General features: G+C 40.9%; 1 protein-coding gene across 1 annotated transcript in view; it reads right to left on the bottom strand.

The window, feature by feature from the left end:
* Positions 1 to 17063, bottom strand: part of RBFOX1 (RNA binding fox-1 homolog 1) — a 188414-nt gene that overhangs the window by 86580 nt on the left and 84771 nt on the right. Inside the window, exon 7 of the mRNA XM_063314589.1 lies at positions 6908 to 6988. Coding sequence (XP_063170659.1) covers positions 6908 to 6988 — 81 coding nt within the window. The remainder of the gene's footprint in view (positions 1 to 6907; positions 6989 to 17063) is intronic.

Here is a 17063-nt window from a genome sequence, read left to right as displayed (position 1 = left end):
TGAAATTTCCTGAAAATTTTAAGGGGGAAAAAAATCACATGGAAGAGGGTAGCAATCATGTGAGATACTTGACTGCCTTTTTTGTCCAAACCTAGAATAGATTTAAAGGGGGGTGGGGGGAGAGCAAGCAAGACAGAGAGTACATCTTTTTCTGTGAGGGCTTTTACATGTATTCTTTCTTCCCTTTTTTCTTTTAATGAGTTGTTAACACAGCTCAGCTCAGGGAGAACACACCGCTGGATCACCATTTGCAGGGCATGATGTTTCAGGAATAATATGAGTAGATCCAGAACCCAGAGTGGTCTTCAGGAAGCTGCTGAGAGTCCACATGAACTGCAGAGGCTAACACAATAGGCTCACCAGATCCTCCATCCATGCTACCAAATTCTGACACTGTCTTGAACATACAGTGCAAACATACAAAGTACGGTAGCTGTGGAGAATCCCAAGCTTGTGTTTCTATCAGCCACTAGATTAAGATATTCTGCGTGTTGCAGGCTTGTTGGAAATAGAATGGATCTTTGTAGGCCTAAGGCTATTCATCCAGGACTTGGGGCTGACCAGCTGACCAGCTGGTTTTCTGTATCCTTTGTCTTGCTTCCACCAAACCTGGATGCCTTTGGTTCCCCTCCTGTATATTAGAAACTGTGATTATCCTCACTAATCGTTTGACCCAGCTTCATCTTCCTTTAAGCTTAGGTTGTTTCCATAATTCCTGAGCCACATTCTCATTGAGTGAACTGCTTCCTTCCATTATTTCTCACCTGATGATGCCTGAATATATTGTGCCTATATATGATTATTGTGGAAGATGAGGGGGAGAACAGAGAGAATGAAAATGTAATACTTACTGTCGACCTCTAAAAACCATGTATTTTGCATTTAACATTTTGTTGTGGTTTCCACTTGCATTACCAATAAAACCACATGGATTTGGATTGGTACAGGACTCTGAATTTGTATGAACAGTTTTTTAAAAAAAAAATCTGCACATCCTGCTCCAAACACATGCATTTATGTTCATCTTCAGAATAACTCAACACATTGCCCAAGACTTCTTTTCAATTTCACCTCCCTTTTCAAATTATAGATAACATTTATCTGAAAAGGCAGTGTCACCAATATTCCTGCCTGCAAATATTGCATTTCTGTCACTTTTTCGCACAATTATGCATTACAAAATGAGAAAGTGTTTGCAATACAACCTTAAAATCCTATCTCTGTCTATCTCTCTCATTCGTGTAGACTCATCGTAAAGCTCTCTAGCTGACTGCAGGTAAAAAAGAACATTTTCCCCTCTTTGACAATTACTTCAAGCTAACAGCAAAAGATTCTCTCCCCATCATTATAAAGAAATAATGAGTTAATTCAAGTGACATATAAATAATTTGATCTCTACATGGATCATAATGTATTATTAATAATAATAATATTCACCATGAATACAGTAGTTATGTATTCTCAGATACATTGACAACTCCTCCAGGACAAAATTTCACGCAGAAAAAAAAGAACAAAAAGTCATTTTCGTTGCTTGGGAAGACTAATTCATTTACTTACAAAAGATTGGGGTTGGGGAGTGTGGAGTTCAAAAACTATTCAGAAAGAAAATAGCAATAAGGTGTAACAAATTTTTGCATCATAAGGCTCCAGTTAATACATTGCCATGCATACCCAAAATGTCTGTCAGTGTCAGACACATATGTTATCCAAAGCAAAAAGGAACAACACTCAATGGTGAAGAATTCTCGATAGATTATTTCAAATGCTGGACCTCAGAATTATTCTAAAAAATCTGCATTTTCATTTTGTCCACAACTACAGTTACCTATTACAAATATACTATACCCCAAATATTCATGCTTTATATCTTTGTTTGGTATCCCTTACTATTTAAACTAGAGCTGCAATTCACTAAAGGAACTATTATAAAAATGTGGTTACTTTTCCCACTCAATGGGTTTTAAAATAGTTTAGCTTATGCATATGGACATATGCAAGTAGATTGCCAAATCTATCTGGATTGAATTTCTGAACAGAACCCAATCTAATTCGTTTCAGACCAGTTTGGACAGTTAAAGCACAGGAATGTGTGCATGGCAAGTGACTGGATTCAGACACCTTTAATTCAGCCAATGAAGTACATTCATAAGCTTTCTTCAATGAATTACTGTGCTGCTTTTAAATCTATCTGAACTCATTTGAATTAATTTGGAGTGCTGAATGTTTCATATTGGTTTGTTGCATATCAATCAATCATCCATCCATCCATCCATCCATCCATCTATCCATCTATCTATCAATCATCTCACAGGAGCAAAGTACTCCAGAAATCTGCTACAGTTGTGAATGCCTCTGGATTGCACTCAAGGTTCTTGTGAAACATTTCAATGTACAGAATATTGTTTTTAAAAAAGAACAACCTGATCCTTTAAATGTGAAGTAAATGTATAAAGATGCAGCTTTTGTGATCTCAATCAATTTATATTCTGCAGGAAAAGTAAAACAGTCAACCTTCCACTCCCCAAACCCCCTTAGAGTTATTTTTGTGTAATAAACCAGATGTTCCACTTAGATCTGTAAGTTTATCAAGGTGGTGGGTAATTTTAAACACAAATCATGTTCTCTCCCCACCACACCAACATGTATGGGGGTGATTTAGGGTTGTCAAAGCATGGCTACTTAAGAACAGGTTGCATTCAAAATATTTTCTGTCAGTAATATCATTGGTTTCCGGGGACTTTTCTGGAACAACTGCTTTGCCACCTTTCAAAATGATCTCATCTTTGTCGTGTTGTTCTCATTTTGCCTGTAAGCTAAAATCCCAGGGCAATGTAGTTTATTGTTTTAATATCTCTTTGACACACAGCAAAAGTATCCCACTGCGGCTACTTATCTGCCATATGTATTTTTGCGAAAGAAATATCAAGACAAGCATAATGTTTGGAGGAACCATACTGAAATGCTACGAGTTGGGCGGTAGCTAGATTTTACTCTTTAAAAGAAGTAGCTCAAGCCACATCACAACAAAAAATGGGGGCAGAGAAACAGAGAGATGCAAGAGAGGGAGAGGGGGGGGGACATAATCCAAAGAAATAGTATCCATATAAACAACCTAAAGTGTTTGATGCACATCAAAAATTTGCTGCTTTTCAAAATCATTATCTATTCCAGTGTTTCTCAACCTTGGCAAGTTCAAGCTGTGTGGACTTCAACTCCCAGAATTCCCCAGCCAGGGGAATTGGTCTAGTCTATTGCCATTCCAGTGAAGTTTTGACTGAGATCGAACAACTTTTCCCCTTTAAAATTATATTGTAGAGATTTCTTTTTAAAGAAATCACTGTATTTCCCCATCTAATTCCTCAGCTCTTTGTAGCAAACTAGAATTTCCAAGTGTGCCTTTTGAAATTATCTATAAAACATGCAGCGCCTGGAATTTCCTGATAGAATGTTAAGAGTAACTTTCTGTTTCCTTTCACAAACTTATCAAACCATCCAAAGTTTCAAGGGGGGAAAGGAGATCTTTGTCTAGGTTCACCTTTTATTTTGAATTTACCAACCTGAGACCTTCCATAAAGTGCTTTAAGAAGCTGTTAAAACTTCCTTCAAAACTTCACATTGTGAGGTTCTCCAAATGTACTAAAAACGTTATCTATTGTGCTGATGTTGTAGTTCATAGAGGCAAATGTTTTTTTTTAAAAAAACAGCAAACTGATGAAAATCATATGAAAAGACAACCATATACACAAGCAGGAGGAAGTGCATTCTATGTATTTCATTGCATGTAAATCTAGAAATAGCAACAGTAAGCCTAAAAAGAGTGAGTATAATGCAGCTTAGTAAGGGTACATAGACATTGTTAGAAAGATTAAGCTCAGTTGGACCTGACTGGAAGACCACCATGGCTATAGGTTAGAGTGAAAGATAGGAAAAGTCTCCTTGAAAAGGTGAGTGGCTAACTATTTCCATATTACTGCCCAGACAACTGCATGAAGTCAAATTAACATGAAAGGGACTTGACTTTATAATATTGTATAGATACATTAAATCTGACTGCATCATTTCAGTCAGAGTTATGTGAGTAATGCTCCACTACTCTCCTAAAACCAACCCTCCCTCCCTCGAGTTGAAACAAACATAGAATTCTAGATGAGCACAGATATAGTAGGTAATAGTGCCAATTGTAATTAAAGGACTGGATTGGGCCTCACAGACTTTGTGTTGAAGTGCTAATTATCTAATGTTTCCCTCTATTTATTTTAAGGCTAAACAACAAAGCACACCAAAGTCCGAGAGTGGGACCATCCAATGAGTGTGTGTGGCCTGAATGGGTGGGAAGGAGGAGGTGGTGGCCAAGTGAATATTGCTAATTAAAACCAACGAAATAGAATAGCATTTGAAGGACACAATGGGCTGTAAACTTCCTTCCTATTAATTGAACTCAGTGTAATGACATATCAAAATGAATAGCTAGTGATCTGGAAATTCATTTAGACCATTAGTTTAATTACAGAAACTGATGGAAGTTTTCTCAGACAATTATATGAAAGAACCAGAGCACTGTGTGGCAGATTTAGAAGCCTGCACCACACCTTTGTCTTTATATCTTCTTTCTTTCTCCCCACCCCCCCATTTTTTTTCCTCCTGTCTGTAGATTATCAGATAGAAAACACCTATTAAGATCAGTAGAGAGAGCCGAGGGCATGTCCATAAGCTGTCCATAGCATGGTTGGAAATGATTACTTCATAAAAAGAAAATGAGTCACCATTTCAAATTTCCCATAATTCTTTGGGAACAATGCTATGTTGAGTGCTCCAAGGCATTATATGAAGTAGAGGCACTTCTGTTTTGAATACCTCTCCCCTTAGGTTCCCACGTCTCAGTCTCATTGTTCAAAGCTCTCACTTCCATAATGTTATGTAATGATTGCTGAGTGTCCAAGCTAGCTATCTCCCTGCATGGTGAGAACGTCTTCCTCTGTCTCTTATTCAAAGACATCCACACCATCCTGCCTCTGGACTGCCTTCTCGTTTGGAGGATGATGATGATGATGATGATGATGATGATGATGATGATGATGATTTTGTCTACCATGACTTTGTACCTCTAGCAAGGATGCTGGACTGAAGGGCAACTTTCAATAAGCTGGAGTTTTTGTTTCAGATGTTGGAACATTAGTGATAATTCAGCAGAGTCTGTGTACTTTGACCAGTGGGAGACTTGCTGGGAGAAAACAAACCAGCAGGGGTGTTGGAGAAGGAAGAGGCAAAAATGTCCAGGTGGAGGTCACAACTGCAATGCATGTGAGAAAAGGCCACCAGTTTTATTTTTTATTTTTTGACCTCCCCTTTCTGCAGACCCTCCTCGATATGAAAACAAAGGGCTTCAAAGTAGAACTGGAAGGGAGAAAACACCCAACATATTGAGAAATGGCTTTTAAAGGAAGCTTGGTGGTGGAACCATCTCTTTGATCAAATATCTTTTAAACACACACAGACTGAAACAAGACAAAAATTGATGGCTACCTGACAGGACCTCAGAAATGGACATTTTCAATTGCCTCCCCCTTCCTTCGGAATTCCCTCTGCATAGAGATCTGATCTTTTCCTTCCTTTCTGAGTTTGAAGACAACAGTTAAGGCCTGGCTGTTCCATCTAGCACATTTTGATTTTATCCACTTTGTTTCTATTATGAGTGGGTTTACTGATTATTTTTAAAGAGGTTTTGAGCCTTTGGGAAAGTACAGTATACCAATACATTGAATATCATTAAATCAACAAAGGAATAAATAAGAATCCTGGATTGATTAGGGATTCTTAATTTGAAAGATGGTCTCTAAGGAGATTGGTTGCTGGCACGCTCTTAAAATTTGCCATTGACATTTGGTAAAATTATTCATATAAGTAGCATAAGACACAACATCTCTTCATGGTAGTCAAGTATCTTACTCACAGCCCTTCCTATTTGATACCATAACTGGTTCACTTTTATCAGCATCTTAATAATCATACCACAGACTGTTGAAAAGCTGCTGAAAGCCATCTTCCCTGAACTTTAATGCACAACTTTTCCAGAGCTGAGGTCACTCAGCTGCAATGGCACACCTGGAATCCCACTTCCACCTCCCTCCCTGGGACTGATCTTAAACAAAGAGGTCTGTGGGGCTAAGATAAAATCCAATTTTGATTTAATTGCCATGTAAATTAAGGTGATATTAAACTGAATTAATAAAAGTTATGTGATCCTCTTTATATATTCAAACGTTTTGCCTCAATGTGACATTAAACCACTGATGGATTATAATATCTCTTGGCTGCTATTTGTATTTAATTCCTTTGTTGTATTGTGTTTTGACTGTTTTAATTGATTTTTATGGTTGTTCACCGCCCAGAGTCATTGGTTTGAGATGGGCGGCTATACAAATTGAATACATAAATATATAAATAAATAAACCATTCATTTGAGGGGCATCTTAGAGAGGTCCTAGGAATGATCAGGTCTGCCTTGCGGAGGCCTCCAGCCAGCTCTCTTTCCTGCCTCTCCTTTTCTGCACACTGGGCGGGGGCTTGTGCATCTGCCTTAGATGCTTACAACTTTGCTTCCATGCCTTGCAGAAAGGCAGGGAGCCTACCCCAGCCATCTTCAACCTTTCATCTGGCAGATATGCCTGACTACAACTCCCATCACCCCATGCCAAGTGTGCTGCCCCTTCTAGATGGAGATAAAGGGTTCTACAGCACAACCTCCTTGGTAGGCAAGAGGCATCACTTGCTCTCAGCTTTGAAGTCACAGATTTCTTAGACCTCACATTCAACTTAGCCAGAAAGCTGGGTCCCTGTGGACATTTCCCAGGCAATCAACCAATCAATCAATCAGAGGAAAAAGACAGCCGGAAAATTGGCTTACTTGTGGATGTGTATACTAGTGAACTGGGGGCACTGTACATGGGAGATCCTTCTTGGTTTGCCTGGCACAGGAGCACCCTGCCTATGAAGGAGAGAGAGAGAGAAAGAGAGAGAGAAAGACAGAGAGTGTTCTGAGATTGGGAGAACACACATGAGAAAAAAATCCGACAACATCACAGAAGTTACGTAAAAACAAAATACCTTCTATGCATATTCAGTAAGATATATGGTCTAGGCCTTGTGTATGTGCCTACCTCCAGCAGAACCTCCCAACCTAATCCTGCCCCCACCCCACAATTTTAGATCTAATCATTTCTACCCAGTGTGAGCAAAGGCTAAGAAACCTGAGTACTGTAGTCTTCAAACATCTGAAACTTATCAGGTTAAGGAAGACTAACTATTGATAGCCTCTGTTACACAGGGTAAATACCTTCAACTTACACTAAGGAAGTACAACCCATCCCAACTTGACACACTGAAAGAAACACACAACAGTGTTGTGGAGTTGGACAGCTTAGGTCTGTCCTTGCTCAGTAATTGTACTCCTACCTTCCAGGCATTGGTGGGAGGGAGGCCATTTTTAGGGACTATGGACACATCAGAAATGTTGAGTACATACCTGTGCTGTACGTAGCTTGACCTTATTTCATTTTTACTTGATGTACAGAATAGGGTGAACAGACATGAAACCCAGTTTCACACATTGCACTAAACCATATTTTTAACAGGCCACAATTACTTTATGTCACTCATGATGCAGCCAAAACCAAGGTTTACAAACCACCCTACCTGGGTTCACATATCATTACACTGTGCCATAAATGGATTAGTGTGAACTCAACCAATTTAATTAGAACATAGAATCCTATCAGTTGAAGACATTACTACACCTTTGCACCTTCTACTCCTACCTCTCCATTGCGCAATGAGGTCTGCAAGTCAGGGTCAGCACATTGTGCCGAAGGAAAGAAGCATCATTTCAGATAATCCCGGAAGAAAGAGATTCTCTTTGGCCACAGAGACAGGGAAGAAGATAGGATATATGAATTTATCTTAGTGTTTCCCCTGAACGTAGGAAAAAGGGGTGCTTAGGGCAGTGTTTGGCTAGTTTGCAGGGTTAGATTTCTGATACATGAACAGTAACCTGAGTAGGGAAGGCTAGCAGAGAAGGCGAATAAGGGACAGCTCAAGAAGCAAAGAATCTTCCACATGAAGCTGAGTGGCCACCAATTAAATAGAGAGAGATGTTGGAGATACAAAGCCTAAAAGGAGTTTCCTGAGCAGTGCAATAGCTTCCCAAAGTCCAGGACTACATAGCCCATGAAGTCCTGCCTCCCATTCCTATATATGCAGCAGCCCCTCCTTCACCCTTCTAGTGAAACTTAATGCTGGCCACATAGTTAAAGGAGAGAAATTATACCACACATGCAGGAGATAGATGATAGACAGACAGACAGATGACATGACATATGACATATGACATATGACATATGACATATGACAGATGACAGATGACAGATGACAGATGACAGATGACAGATGACAGATGACAGATGACAGATAGATTGGCTGGATAGTGTAATGTTTAGAGCACTGCCCTTTGATGCGGGAGACCGGAGTTTGAATCCCGGCTGGTACCTACCTTACCAGTAGGGGTCCTTGGGCAAAGACCTACCTCATATATGAGAGTGACATGAACTAAAAGAGTCATGCTGGCTTGGATGTCACCCAGATGAATAAGGTCCATGCCAGATGTTGGGGAACCAGGATGATAAGTGGGCTACTGGAGCAAACCATACATGGAGAAGACAAGAGAACCTGGAACTGATGGAATGCTACTACAACAGTAGACTTAATGAGAGGGGATATTTGAAACATATGAGGGAACTATGGATGGACAGAAGACCTACTTCCACACTAACTGATAAACAGCTAGTTACCCAACGCTTCAACATAGTGAAGAGGAAGCTGCTCTCACAACCTGAGATAGATCAACTACACATTACATCCCAGACTCAAGAAGACCCAGAAGAACAACTGGAGGTGCAGCCAACATCTGAAGCTGGAACGTCGCTGCCACCCCCTCCATTACAGAGCACAGCACAGCAGCTGATGTGAGGCATAAGGTCATGGATAAACTATATAGATAAACTCCAGACTGATTACCAAGGCTCAGTGGAGAAGTACCATCAGATACTATGCTTGAAGATGCCAACAGAACCCTTGCGACAATCCCTTCTACCACCATAACTCAAACCAATGAACTGGTATACGTTACAGATGCTGTAATCCTGGAGATGCTTGGCTATATGATCAAGAAGAACAGGAGCACATACTCTTCCTGAAAAATGAGGCTGGAGGCTAAGATCAAGGCAATCAAGGCAACTCAGAGAGAACTTAGCTGGTGGAAGAGTGTGGAGATTAAGGATAAGACTCAGCTACTGAAAAAATACAAGGGCCTGACTCCATCTGAAGCCCTAGAGACTGCTAAGCAAAGGCTGACAGCACTGGCTACCAGGCTAAGGAGATACACTAGAGAAGCAGAGGCCAAGAAGATGAATGCCCTGTTCTCCAAAGAACTGTCCAAGGCGTATTCCCAACTGCAGTGCAACAACCCAGTGACAGCAGAGCCACCAACCGCAGAAACTGAAGAGTACTGGAAGAACATATGGGAGAAAGAGAAGACACACTTCTCCCCACTGCTGTTCTGCACTGGCTTGAACCCCCTCAGACTGATGGGGTGAAACTACCAGAGGGCAACATAGCCGACATTCAGACCAGCTACAAGTACCTTGGCATCCCACAGTCACATGGGAACCACAATGAGGAGGCAAGGAAGACAGCACCATCCAAGTACCACCTGTCATGAGCACTGATGGTGAGCAGGCGGGGGCCCCTATCCAGGGGGGAAAACGCATGCGTAGTAGTGAGGAGTTGAGCAGCCATTCAAAGAACAGACCCGCCTTGACTTTTGGGGTTTATCTGTCTGGGTTTTCCCACGCTTCTTCAGTTTGTTAGGATTGATGACCTAACAGGCAGGAACCACGCTGAGACGAGGAATAAGTCTCTAGTGTTTTATTACTGCTACATTAGACAGAAAATCCTAACAAACTGAAGAAGCGTGGGAAAACCCAGACAGATAAACCCCAAAAGTCAAGGCGGGTCTGTTCTGTGTCTCTTTGAATGGCTGTTCAACTCCTCACTACTACGCATGCGTTTTCCCCCCTGGATAGGGGCCCCCTCCTGCTCACCATCAGTACTCATGACACCACCAAAGGATAAGACAGGTCCTGAAGACCCAGCTCAGTGGGAAGAACAAGATCCACGCCATCAACATGTATGCCCTGCCAGTCATCAGATACACTGCCGGTATAGTGAGCTGGCCAAAGGAGGACATGTAGGCTGCTGATGTGAAGACTCAGAAGCTCCTCACAATGTATGGAGGCTTCCACCCCAAGTCCAACACCCAGAGACTGTATACCAGGCGGAAAGAGAGAGGGCAGCGTCTGGTGAGCATCCAAGCCACTGTCCTGGATGAGACCCAGAGCATCCAGGAGTACATCAGCAAGATGGCCCCTAAAGATTAACTGCTGAGAGAATGCCTGTGGCAGCAGCAGACATGGAAGCAAGATCAAGCAGAGGAAGTGCCATGGCAAGGCAAGACCTTGCAGGGGATGTACCATCGACAGACAGCTGCGGTGGCTGACTTTGGGAAATCCTACCAGTGGCTGGAAAGGGCTGGACTAAAAGACAGCACCGAGGCACTGATCATAGCAGCACAAGAACAGGCACCAAGCACCAGATCCACAGAAGCAGCGGTCTACCACACTAGACAGGACCCGAGGTGCAGACTGTGCAGAGGCGCCTCAGAGACAGTCCAACACATAGCTGCAGGGTGTAAGATGCAGGCAGGGACAGCATACACTGAACGGCACAACCAAGTAGCTGGCATTGTGTACAGGAACATCTGCACAGCGTATGGGCCAGACCCTCCCAAGTCCAGATGGGAGATTCCACAGAAGGTTGTGGAGGGCTAAGATCCTGTGGGACTTCGAGATCCAGACAGACAGGCAGGTACTGGCCAATCAACCAGACATCGTTGTAATAGACAAGGACCAGAAGACAGCAGTGGTGATAGATAATACAGTGGTGCCAAGTGACAGCAACTTCAGGAAGAAGGAGTATGAGAAGCTGGAGAAGTACCAGGGCCTGAAGGAGGAACTAGAGAGGATGTGGAAAGTGAAGGCCAAAGTGGTCCCAGTGGTGGTAGGAGCCCTCGGGGCCGTGACTCCGAAGCTGGGGGAGTGGCTCCAGCAGATCCCAGGAACAACATCAGAGCTCTCTGTCCAGAAGAGTGCAGGGCTAGGAACAGCTGAGATCTTGCAGAGAACCCTCAAACTCTCAGACCTCTGGTAGAGGACCCAAGGTTGAGGAAGACACATATCACCCATAGAGGTGAGAAGAGAATTTATTTTTTTACAATTGCTCATCCATGGAAGTCAAATAATCAGGAAAATGGCTATTCTAAATTCCAAAGCAAACAACAACAACAACAAACTGCTTATGACCTGCTTTTATGGCAGTCTCTCATGAGCAGGCAGGAGTCTCTATAGTTATAAGTTCAGCTTATAGCCTCACTTCCTAAATGCACAGAGAGAATTCTCATCTCTACCTGTACATATGAGGTCTTTACAGATGTTCTAATGGATGCAGGTCACTCAGGGCCCAATCCATCATAATATGTGTCTGTAAGCATGAAGAATATCTTGTGAGAGGTTGATCAGATTAGAGACACTCATCCACCTCAAGATGGTTGATGATGGAGATACCCTCCTTAGTTAGCCTGGCAGTGTATAAGGTGATAAGGTGGAATTAACAGCTCACTGTGAATCTTAGATACCCCATTAATCAGGGTGGGTTTCTTAACAGCATTGTTTATAGCTCCCATTTAAAATGTCCAAAGCATTTTGTGTACATTCATTCTTGCAATAATTTTGCAAGATGGATGGATATTCTTACTTCTTATTCTAAGTGGGAAAAAGGGGAGGGGGTGGATGAGAGTCTGAGAGAACAGCAAAAGTTTAATTTCAACTCTGCTGTTCCTGAAATGCAGCTAAAGGTCCTTATCACCATATTGCTAGTTGGGATGAATTATGCTTTGCTGAATGTACTGGATGGCCAAAAACTACTTACACTTTGCATCTTTCCCACATTTTTCAGCAGTAGTGGCTGAAAAAATTTTCAGCATTTTCTACTTTCTTTTTTACTTGATTTACCAAGATTAGGAATGAGAGAGAGGGAGAGAGAGAGTCTTTATTGTGCTGAATGACCAGTCCAAAGACAGAGATGTGTGGGCATGCACATGAATGCACGAAGAGCCACCTTGAAGAATAACAAGGAAAGTCTTGGATATCCTGTTACCATTGCCTCTCCTGCTGTTTTTCTGGGCTAAGCTAATCATCACCCAAAGTGTATCAGCTCTACTATTCATTGATAGATTGATTGATCGATCGATCGTATGGCAGCACATCATACATATTACACATATATTATATTTTAAAAAATGGGAATATAAAAGGTATATAAAAATTTATAACTAGAAACAAACATTAAGATTACAAATATAGTCTTTTGCAGCATCGGTTGCCATCAGGGAATCAGCAAAGTTCCCGTCGTAGGCTCTAGTCTTACATTCTTGTATTATGTGTTTGACAGTTTGCCTGTCAGCCCCGCAGTCACACCTTGGAGATGGCATCTTACCCCATTTATATAGGGAATCTGCACACCTGCCATGATTAGTGCGCACTCTATTGATAGCTGGCCATATTCTGTGTGGCTGATCAAAAGCAGGAGGCTTCGTTGTAATACAGGGTAGGCTTTGACAATGATGGGAGCAGGTTTTTTGCCACGATTGCCTCCAAGAATCAAGGAGATGAAATTTTTTTATAGCCAATTCCCTGGCAGTATCCATAGGTGGATGCCTGGATCGCAATCTGTTTATTCCTAACTCCGCTATATCACTATGTATGGGGAGCTTTCAGCTCTACTGAAACAGATAACAGATTTCTGGGATGATGGGGCCATGTACAGTATGAGTTCTCCTCTCCACCTGCATTCTACTGCTTCTAGAAATTGAGAAGTTCCCATTTTCAGGAAGAGGAAATAATAAGTCTGCATATGGCATTGCATCCCCCATAGATTTAACAGCAGGTTTGGAACAGGCAGGAACAAAGAGTTAAAAATCCTACTGTTTAAGGATTGGCAATGTTCCAGTAGATACTGTCAATGTCAGGGTAAGGTTGAAAGGTGAGGCTTGTCTAAATTTGAAAATACTCCACCGAAGTATGGTTGAAGTGAAGGCTAGACAATCTCAGCTCTCAGTTTTAACTGCAAGGGCTATTATAATAGAACATTATTTCTTTCCATGTGTGGCTATTTTTCACACACTTCTCAGTTTTAAAAAATCTCAGTGTCCCTTTCCCATTTTGTCTTTGAGCAAGCGGGCTGCAAAATAGATTAAGTTGCTTTCTAAATACAGAGAAATTAACCCAATATTGTTTAATATTACTTATGTTAATTATACATAGATGTTGGTTTCAAAACATTAAAAAATAAAGCTGTTGCCATTGTTTTTAAAAATGTAGTGTTAAAATATTATCATACAAATGGTGAAAATCCCAGCTAGATTAACAGCTCTGATGGCAGTTAATGTGTTTCTAAAACTTCTGAGGAGCTGTTACAACCCATTACGGCTGAAATATTGGTGTATGAAAAATTAATAAAGCCAGCAGAAAATGGAATTTGGCATCTGTGCTAGCTATTTACATAGAAAGAATCACCCAGAATTAATTATGCCCTCTGTTACATTCTAATGAGTTTTTCATTAAAATGTACACTATTATGGAAACTAAACAAGGATTATTCAAACAAAAATGCCAACAGATGTTTTTTTTTTTAAAAAAAAAAAGAGGGAGAGAGATTAAAATTAGTTAATTGGTTATACATTTATATCTAGTGCAGGGTTAATCGAACCCTATTTATCATACAGTTTATGTATATTTTGCAAAGAAAACAATATATGCACAACTATGTACGAGTGCTCAGCCAACATTTCTCCTGCATTTCCCCCACTCACCCCCCCCCCTTGGGCTGCTTCTTCAATTTAATGGAAAAAGGAATGATTATGCTTCCTTCTTCTTTTTTTAAAGGAAAAGACCATCTTGCAGAAATAGTTGGAGGGATGGGTGTTCTTGCATTTCACCTTCATTTTGAGATGTCTGAGAACTGAGACTTTAGCCTTTCCCTGGGAAGTTATCTCTGTGGCAGCCTACAACGTCCCTCACCTCCTACTCTCCAGAAATGTCCCACCAGGAAGGCACTCCCCTTACATCCCTTCTGTTGGGATCAGAAAGTTTGGGAAGCCGGGGTCTCTGGAGAACAATGGAGAGACAACAATAATTGCGGGGCACTCTCTCCCATTCTGGGAGGCAGAAATGTAAGTGCAAGCCATCCAAAGTAGAATTTTGACATTTTCGAACAGTCTAAGCATGAGCTGGAAAAGAAAAGAGAAGCCACTACTGCAGAGGAAGAAAACATTTGGCAAATCAGACTTACAAATTTTGATGAAATATTCCTCTGGTTGCAGTGTGTTTCAGTGTCTCTGTGCACACAGCTTTCTCTTGCGTGATGCTCTCTCTTCTAACCATTTAGTGCCAAATCCCTTTTCCCTTCCTAGATGGCAATCCCCCACTCTTGTTTCTTGGACCCTGTTCTCCCCCTTTCTTTCACTGTTAAGCTTTTCAGTTTCAGGAAGTAAAGAATAAATCAACAATATATTTCAGACAATGTATTATTGGTGGTACAGTAATAATGAAAATAAGATATAGATAGTCCTTGACTTATGACCACAGTTGGGACCAGAACTTCCATCACTAAGCAGTGCAGTCGTCAAGTGAGTCATGCCCAATTTTTTGACCTTTTTGCCACAGTCGTTTAGTGAATCCCCTGATTTTGCTTGTTGGGAGCTGGCTGGGAAGGTCACAAATGGCAATCACATGACCCTGGGATGCTGCAATTGTCATAAATACATGCCAGTTGTCAAGTCTGAATTTTGATCACATGACTGTGGGGACACTGCAACAGTCATAAATGTGAGGACCAGTCATAAGTCACTTTTTTCACCACCCTCATAATTTCGAACGGTCACTAAATGAACAGCCTTAAGTTGAGGACTACCTACTATTTCTTCTGCTTCCTGGAGTGCTTATGGAAAATGATGTATTGTTGGTACATGATGCCATAGAAATTACCTAGAATGTATAAATGTACTTCAAATGTATGTTGGAAATGTGAACAACATGAAGGGACATTTTATCATGCTTGGTGGACATGTAAAAAAGCTTTAAAAAATTGGATTCAAATACATACTTCGATAAAGAGGATTTTAAATATTAATATTCAATTGAAACCAGAACTTTTCCTTTTGGGATTAATGGATAAGCAGTTAGAAAAAAGCCACAGAAGATTATTTCAATATATGATTACTGCGGTGAGATTGTTATATGCACAGAGATGGAAAGATTCGACACTACCCACCATGGAGGAAAGGCTGGTGAAGCTGACAGATCTTGCTGAGATGGATAAACTAACTTCTTTCATTAAAGAAAAGACACTATTGTTTATTGGTGACTGGAAACCTCTTATGGACTTTTTGCATAAAAATGAAAAAAAATGAACTTGTGATTTATGGCTTTGATGATTAGACGGAACAGATTATAGAAAGAAGTGTCTTATGATATAACTTTAGAGAAAGAGGTTAAAGTATAATTGTACTTATAACTGCTGTGAAGAACATCAGAAGCCACTTCGTTGTGTCTTTTTTCTTCCTTTCCTATTTTTCTTCAACTTCTTTTCCCTTTTCCTGCCCTTTTCCTTTCTCTTTGCTTGCTTGCTTTTTTCTTTTTTCTCCCTTACTTTACATTAGTTTGTATTAGTTTTTATCTTCTTGTTTAAAGGTTTCATTGAAAATCATGTTTTAAAAAAAGGAAGAGGGAACGTTTATGGAAAGGTGGAAACATTTTTTTTTAGGGAATCACGAAGTGTTCTTAATGCATCTGTTCTAGGTTGGAAATACGGCCTGCTTATTAAGACCTTCACAACCTCACAGGACACTTGGGGGAAGCAAGCAGCAAGGCCGACGATGCACGCCGCATGATGTTCTTCCTGTTTGTCCCAAGAATAACTTGGCAGGCTCTTCATTTTGGTACTCCAGCTACAGCCCATTTTGAACGAAGGAGTTCAAAATGCAAACCAATCACTTCTTAAAGAGCGTGAGTTGCTTTTCCTTCTCTCTTTCAATTCCCAAGGTCCTTCAGCTAAACCTGCCCCAACGGAACTCTTGAGTAATTTGTGTTAAAGTATTAATCTGCTAAGGGAATAGGGAACACCATGCTATTGAGGGAATAGGGGAAACTGTGCCACGATAATGCATGTACAACAGTGTACTACATGTATTAATCATATTACCAACAACTGTGCAATTACTGTTCGGAGTCAAGAGCATCTCTCAGGGGGAAAGGGGGAAATGATAAGGGTGGCCATGCTGCCAAAAAAAATCTCAGTAGCTTGGAAGGGCAAATGTTGCAATTGAAGAAAAAATTAATGGGAATTGCCAAGCATGTCCTTATTGCCTTTATGAATGCTGGCAACAGCCTCATAATATTACCACAGATCTATGCCCTGTTCCATCCCAGCAAGAGAGTTACCTAATTACACATCTCTGGCCTGTAGGATCCTACTCAGTTTATGAAGATCACAGTGTCTTGATAAAAACTGCAGCACGGTGGATAGAAAAATCAATTCTTTCAAGCCAGGATGTTATCACCTTTGTCCAGAACCCTCCTAGTCCTGAAAATCTCAGGGGCACATTTCTGCATCTCTCTCCCATCCAGGAAAATTGGCACAAAAGGAAAGCATCTGGCTATCTACACTAGGATTGTGTAATTGTCTGGTAATGAACGAAACAAAGAAGTCCCATGCATTAGAAAAGAAATCATATAATGGCAATTATGCATTCAGTTTTTTCTGCTCATTAGTTCAACTGGATTAAGCCTACAAGGGAAGGAACATCACCTTTAGTTCAGTCTGTTCCCGGCAGA

This window comes from Candoia aspera, chromosome 14 (genome assembly GCF_035149785.1).
Source record: "Candoia aspera isolate rCanAsp1 chromosome 14, rCanAsp1.hap2, whole genome shotgun sequence".
NCBI classification, from domain to species: Eukaryota; Metazoa; Chordata; class Lepidosauria; order Squamata; family Boidae; genus Candoia; species Candoia aspera.
The sequence above is the reverse complement of the archived record's forward strand: the minus strand, read 5'-3'. Positions and strand labels throughout refer to the sequence as shown.